A 7500-nucleotide genomic window follows, 5' to 3' on the forward strand; every position below is an offset into this window, starting at 1 on the left:
CGGTGGCGCTCGGAGGCGGATGGTGATGTCGCAGGCGTTGACGACGAGGTGCTCCTGCGCGTGCTGGATGTTGATCTGGTCCACCTCCGCCAGGGTCAGCTGGTCGCGCATCATGTACAGGCCTAGACGGGAGGCGGAGGACTTGTTCTGCTGTGGGAGGGAGGAGGAGAGGGAGATGAGGGGGGGGGGGAAAGATAAGGGGGGGGAGGGAGGGAGATGGTGGGAGGTGAGGGAGATGAGGGGAGGTGAGGGAGATGAGGGGGGGAGGGAGATAAGGGAGGGAGGGAGATGGATATGAGGGAGGGAGATGGAGGGAGGGAGGTAAGGGAGATGGAGAAATAAGGGGGGGAAGAGATGGGGAGATAAGGGGGGAGAGGGAGATATGGGGAGATAAGGGGGGGAGATGAGGGGGAGATTGGGGGGAGGGAGGGAGAGGTGAGGGAGATGGAGATGGGGGGTGAGGGAGGTGAGGGAGATGGGGGGAGATGGTGGGAGATGAGGGGGAGATGGGGAGATGGATATGAGGGAGGGAGATGGAGGGAGGGAGGTAAGGGAGATGGAGAAATAAGGGGGGGAAGAGATGGGGAGATAAGGGGGGAGAGGGAGATATGGGGAGATAAGGGGGGGAGATGAGGGGGAGATGGGGGGAGAGATGGAAAGGAGGAGAGGGATAGAGGGAGAGAGATAGGGAGATAGAGAGAAGGAGAGAGAGAGAGAGATGGGGAGATGGAGATGGAGAGGGAGAGAGAAATGGAGAGATGAAGAGGGTATGAGGGAGTGGGATGAAGAGAAAGAGGGACAGAGAGACATAGAGGGAGAGAGAGGGAGAGAGCGATATATAAAATCGTATTGTATGGGAAACGCTTAGTTACATGATCAAGTTTATAGTAGATTGCGTAATTCTCTAATGAGCTAGTCATTTTTTTTCACAGAGGCATTTGGGTAAATACATATAATAAGACTGCACATATCAAATATGTAAACTAAATACATCCATTACAGCGTCAAAAAAAAAAAAGACAATCGCGCTTACAGACGTGATGGTGATGTCGGCGTCATCACCTTCAATCGAGGACGCGTCCCCAGGAGGGTTGCTGTCCTCTGTGCCTGGCATCGTGGTCTCCTCCGGTTCCTCCTCGACCTCGTTCTTCATCCCTCGGGCGTTCTCTGGTTTCTTGGGCCTCTCCTTGGCTGCCTTCGGTTGGGGAACGTGGTCCTTGTTGGCGGCGGCTGGTTTCGAGTCGTTGCCGTTCGGTTGATCGAGGGAGGGGGGCGTGGGTGGCGTGGGTGACGTGGGTGCCGTGGGGGGCATGGGTGCCGTGGCGTCTCCCTCTTCGTCGCCGCCTTCTTCTTCGCGTCTCGCTTTTTTACTGCGTTCCTCTTCCTTCACGACTGCCTTTCTTTTCCCTCCTTCTGTCCTGGTCTCCGTCGCTGCGCCTTCTTCGGCCGCGGCCCTCAGCTGGGCTTCCTCCTCCTTGAGTCTCTCCTGGACGATGTGAGTGCCCTTGGTGCCCGGAGTGACGTCGCCCCGGGCCTCGGAGCTGCTGCAGGAGGAGGGCGTCGGCGCCACGTCAAGGCTCCTTCCCTCGGGGTCGCCCACCTCCTTGCCGGCCATCTGCGAGTGGGACGAGAACCGCCGAAGGAGCGACTGCTGCTGGTCCTCCGTCACGCGCTGCTGTTGGTCCATCATGATGATCTGCTCGGGGATGATGATGTCGAAGATGATGCGCTTGGTGGCCAGGAGGGCGACGATGGTGGCGCAGAAGCCGCCCTCGTGCAGGATCACCACCGGCACGCCCTCCTCCTGGAACCCGTCGCCGATGTCCATGCTGCCAATCACCTGCTCGTCCTTGAGAGAGTCAGGAGCAGGTTCACCAGGAGTACCAGCAGCGGGAAGAGAAGTCCCGTCAGAGCCACTGTCCACGACTTCAGCCTCCATCTCCTCCTCCTCCCCCTGCTGCCCCTCCGCCAGACACTGCTTGTAGCTCCTGTGCTCTTGGATGGCCTTGTGCTTCTTCGCAATCAGCTGCTTTAACATCTGCCACGCCTGGCTGTAGATCTCGTACTGGTACTGAAAGGCGAAATCAGAGAATCAGGCGGAGGTCAGTGGATGACTGATCAGTAAAGTGGGGTTTCCGTAGATCAGCTGATCAGGATATAAGAGAGATAGAAATGAGATAAAATGACAGATAGAGAAAGAGAAAGAATTAGAGGTCAGCGTATAACTAATTTATATGGAGAGGCTTCAACGGTTGATCGACTGATTGTAAAAGAGGCACGAGGGAAGGGAGGTAAAACAACGTTGAATGAGGAAAAGAGGTCTCGGTGCATAAATAATCTCAAAATCGAGGTTTTAATAAATCAACTGACTACGAAATAGACAAAAAAGGAAGAAGTGAGAAAGGAGAGACAAAACAAGAGAGGAACGACAAATAACGTGAGCAAAACAACACATCACTTCACATCTACAAACCAAAGTAAACTACATAAACTACACCAACGGCAAGCAAATGCCAAAACAAACTCTATATAAAAAGATGTACACCGAATCCTACATCCAGTACATTAACGAAAAACAAATAACATGTAGACTATGACCCTACACTAAGCACACCAACGAAAAAATAAAGATCTTCTTTATATATCTATAAAAAAATGCAAACTGACCTTATACCAAGTAAACCAACATAAAAATACAATACATTTCCTTAACAAAAAACAACAACAACAACAATAACTTCTCTTTCAAAACAAACACACACCCTGACCCCATCTCACCTTGAAATTGAAGACATGGTGATAGGTCACCGACAGCTGGAACGGCGAGGTGGACAACGGCAGGCAAGTCTGCGCCACCTGCGACCGGTTGTAGCATTTCTTGTAGCTAATCATCTGGTCTTGCCGCATGCGGGTCAGAACGGCGTTGAGCAGTGTTTGCGGGTACTGTTGGTACGCGAGGTACAGCTGGTAGGCGTACGATTCCCTGTCGTGCTTCGAGCAGAGCGAACTCTGGAAGGGGTGATGGGGGGTAGGGAGGGAGGGAGGGAGGGGGGTGGAGAGAGAGGGGGAGTGGTTATGTTTTGGTTTAAAAAAAAGATTTCATGTCGGTTCTTTGGTTTTTTGTTGCTATTTTGTGGTTCTATTCGCAGAAACATACTAAAACAGTTAAATGAATGGGATTTATGTTATTCATCTTATAACTTGATTGATTCGCATGTTTGTTTCTACGTTAGCGAAGACAAAAAAAAAAATGTAAGAAACCATAATACGAGTATATATACGAATTTGTATAAGATTTGAAAATACACATATAGGACCACACGCAATCATGCACTCTCTCACTCACTCACTCTCTCTCTCTCTCTCTCTCTCTCCCTTTCTCTCTCTCTCTCTCTCTCTCTCTCTCTCTCTCTCTCTCTCTCTCTCTCTCTCTCTCTCTCTCTCTCTCTCTCTCTCTCACACACACACACACACACATACACACACGCCCCCCACCCTCACACACATATCCTCCACCCTAACCCCCCCCACCCACCGTACTCACAAACACACATCCCCCCCCCACCCCCCCACCCAAAAAAAAAAAAATAAAAAAAAAAATAAATAAATAAATAAATAAATAAAACGCACTCACATAGATCAGCGTATTAACAATATGGAAATCAATATCCGCCACGCTGACCACGGGGCGGAACTTAAGCTTGTTCCGCAGCGACGAGGCGGCCATGATGATGCGGAACCGCCGATGGAACTCGCGGCTCGTGGGCGGCAGGTCGGGGCACTGGCGGGACTCGCTCGAGGCAAACTTCACCACCAGGCGCTGCATGAGGGCGCGGAACATGGTGGCGTACACGCTCTCGATGTTCTTCTTGTTGCGCGGAACTCTCGGGCTCTGGTAGGGGTGGGGAGAGGGAGGAGGGAGGAGGGGGAGGGTTAGAGAGAGGGGGGAGGTTTATTTGTTTGTGGATACCAAGTTGGATATGTGTGTGTGTGTACATATTCATACACACATACAAAAAATATACATATCTATACACATATGAATATATGTATAACGAAAAAAAAAGAAATATATATATATATATATATATATATATATATATATATATATATATATATTTATATATATATATATATATAATATATATATATATATACATGTATATAATTTGTTTACATATAAATATATACATACATAAATGCATATTATGTATATATACATATATATATACACATCTATCTATCTATATACACAAACACATACATACATATTTAGAGTTTATTTCAACGTAAAAAAGCATAAACCAAAAGACCACCACCCACACCCCCTACCACACCACCCCCTACCACCCACACCCACCCACACCCCCTAACCACCCACCTTGAAATCCGCCACGATGCCCGGGTCCTGCCGCACCTCCTCCAGGAAAATGGCCACGTTGTCCTCCGTCGTCGGGTTCTTCATGATGTAGTTGATCCTCCTCTGGCAGGCGCGCGAGGTCTTGTTCAGGGACTCAGGGAAGCGCTCGTGCAACATGTCCCTGACGAGGCTGAAGGTGATCATCTGGCTGCGGATGTTGGGGAAGAGGAAGCACGAGGCCACTTTGCACAGTAGCAGGAACGAGTCCTCGGCGGAGGACCAGTCGACTCGCCTGGGGACAGACAGGAGGAGGGGTTAAGAGGAGGGGTTAGGAGGAGGGGGGTATGGGGGTGAGGGGGGTATGGGGTGTGTGTGAGGGGGGTATGGGGTGTGTGTGAGGGGGGTATGGGGTGTGTGTGAGGGGGTATGAGGGGTATAGGAGGGGGGTATGGGGGGTATGGGGGTATAGGGGAGGTATGAAGGGGTTAAGAGGGGGGTATGACGGGGTGGGGTAGAGGGATGGGTGAGGGGGTATGGGGGGTAGGGTAAAGGGGGTGAGTGAGGGGGGGGACAATGGGGAGGATGAAGGGGATGGGTGAGAGCAAAGGGAGAAGGGTGAGAGGGGAAGGGGGATTGGTAAGAGGTGGGAGTGGGGGGGGGGGGCAGGTTGGGGGGAGGTTAAGAGGGAGAGGGGTGAGTGGGTGAGAATTGCATGAGTGTAAGAGGTTAGGGTGAGAAAGGGAGCAAGGAAGGAAGAGAGAGGAGGGAAGCATAGATAAATAGATACATAGATAGATAGAAATGATAACACATTACTTGCATTTATATAGGTATCACTCTGCTATCATGCATACACCATATAATTTGAAATACAATAATGAAATCCCATTTCCAATCTGACCCAAAAGAAAAAGAAAAAAGAAAAAAAAGAGAGAAAAAACATCATCCAAAGAAGAGGAAAAAAAAAGGTGATGGAAAAAGTGGAAGAGGAAGAACGGTAAATAAATAAGACTTAACAGACAGACTCACAGTTTATTCATCCTCCGGAGGGCAGCGCGATCTTCTTCGTCGTAGTAAGGTTTCTTGGGAGACTTCTTGCGCATCTTGAGTTCCCTTTGGTAGCTGGCCGGCCTGTTGCTCTTGCCATGCCGTCCGCTTCGCTTCAACCTGCAACAAAATGGAAGGAAAAGGAAGATAAAAATTGAACGAGAAGGAGAGAATAAAGAAATATATATGTTTCGTAAATTTTACTATGCTTTTGGTATTCTGTTGGGGCATTTAAATGTATGACGAAACTGGAGCAAAAATCTGCAATAAATTTTTTGGTGCGTTGGATCCTCTTTTGGGTTTTATTTTTTTCAATAATGTTTAAGAAAAGAAAAGACATGAACACGAATACACATTTTCATCAGAATTTTTAGTTTCAGTTTTGGACCAATAAATAGAATAAATAAGTTAATCAATCAATTAAGAAAAATACACATATCATGGCATTTACATATTCCACAATTACAGATTCACAACCGGAGAATAAATCAACAAAAAAAAAAAAAAAACATAAAAATCATCAACCCCCCCCCAAAAAAAAATAAAAATAAAAAAAAATAAAGAAAGAAATAAAAAAGCCCTACATATCTTCAACAATCGAATAAAGAACTTACTTCAAAGCAGGGGTCTCAGCTTCTGGCGCCGACACTTCCTCTCGTTTGCGCTTGCGTCCACGGGGTGTTCGAGGAACCATGCCCACGGGGATCTCCAGGGTCTTGCCATCGGTCCCCATGCGAGGCTGCGGGGAGATAGGTGGGAGGACCTCTGGTTAAGTACGGGGGGTGTAAGGGTGCTATGCTTTTTATGCTGCTGATTACTATGTGTGGTTTGGCGGTTTTTGCTTCTTCTGTTTGTGTTCTGTTTTATTCTTTTTTTCTGGCTATTTGTCTGTTTTCTGTTATATGGTTTTGTTGTCTATCTTCTTAACTTGTACTATATTTCTGCACCTTCATTCCTTCAGCTTAGAATAATCTAAAAAATTGCATAGGGAAGCCTTAGCACTGGTCCCAGATGACGGCAACATGCTACTTGACCTGCTGGCAGTTAAGCAGTAAATACACCTACTTATATCAAGCAGAAATCCAATGAACCATAAGTGGCATTAAACATCCTTTGCTTATCTAAACTTAACCCCTAAAGGATGTACTGTCTTACAATCTGATACAGATGTGTACTAAACGATCACTTTTAGCCACTCTAATTCAATAAATAAAGTTGTATTTTTGCGATCTACATGTCAGAATCTATAATCATTTTATAGCTTACTGTTGAATATTGGTAAAAATTGTCCATGTCTTCACCTGAACATGACTAAATTTAGCTTGTGTGTCCTTTAGGGGTTAAAATGTGATCAGGTTATGTGTAGTGGTTGTGGGCAATACTGGGACATTCTTTATCAATACTGGGACATTCTTTATCAATACTGGGACATTCATATCAACATGTTGTCTGCCAGCCCCTGACTTGTTGTCTCTGATAGTTAATTTTCTTTCTTTTTATTTTGTTTAAACAACTTAAAGTAATCTAAAAACATTGTAGAAAGAAATAAGCACTTATTCTGAAGACATGAAAATACTGTAGATTCTAAACACCAGAATGTATTTACCCTGCATTGATGATATGACCAATCTGCATAGCAGTGATACCTCAGGCGTATGTATGTGCTTGAGGCACCACTACTATAATACACCTTTCAAGCACAGTGACACAGATACACAAAAGGTTAGTCTATCAGTCGTTGTGGTATATACAGTACTTGAGCAAATTTCTACCTGCGCCCTCAATCCAATTCAAATTTACAAAAAGTATCCTTATCCCAAACTAAATAATGAAATGTTGTAATTCTTTAAAATACACATAATTAAGAGTAAAGTCTCTCTTTCTCTCTTTTTTCCTTTTACTTCCTTTTTCTTTCCCTCTCTCACTCTATCCCTCTCTCTACCCCCTTCTTCTTCTCCTTTTCTCTTCCTTCCCCCTCCTCCTCCTCCCCCCCTCTCTCAATCCCCCTAGATCCTCTCCCTACCTTATACACAGACAGCTTGACGTTCCTCAGCCCAGCCAGTCGGGGCTTGGGCGACGTGTTGTCGGACGAG

General features: G+C 46.7%; 1 protein-coding gene across 3 annotated transcripts in view; it reads right to left on the reverse strand.

Moving 5' to 3' along the window:
• Positions 1-7500, reverse strand: part of LOC122248058 (general transcription factor 3C polypeptide 1) — a 33683-nt gene that overhangs the window by 8552 nt on the left and 17631 nt on the right. For 2 of the 3 annotated variants that reach the window (XM_086533710.1, XM_086533708.1), the window contains exons 18-25: positions 7431-7500; positions 6022-6146; positions 5390-5527; positions 4382-4652; positions 3635-3892; positions 2779-3009; positions 1034-2071; positions 1-150 (exon numbers count right to left, since the gene is read on the reverse strand). The exon at positions 1-150 is cut by the window's left edge and continues 116 nt beyond it; the exon at positions 7431-7500 is cut by the window's right edge and continues 213 nt beyond it. In XM_086533710.1, coding sequence (XP_086389836.1) covers positions 1-150; positions 1034-2071; positions 2779-3009; positions 3635-3892; positions 4382-4652; positions 5390-5527; positions 6022-6146; positions 7431-7500 — 2281 coding nt within the window. The remainder of the gene's footprint in view (positions 151-1033; positions 2072-2778; positions 3010-3634; positions 3893-4381; positions 4653-5389; positions 5528-6021; positions 6147-7430) is intronic. The other variant, XM_086533709.1, reaches the window with a different exon arrangement.

Source organism: Penaeus japonicus, unplaced genomic scaffold (assembly GCF_977035675.1).
Source record: "Penaeus japonicus unplaced genomic scaffold, GWHDUDI00000001_assembly GWHDUDI00000039, whole genome shotgun sequence".
NCBI classification, from domain to species: Eukaryota; Metazoa; Arthropoda; class Malacostraca; order Decapoda; family Penaeidae; genus Penaeus; species Penaeus japonicus.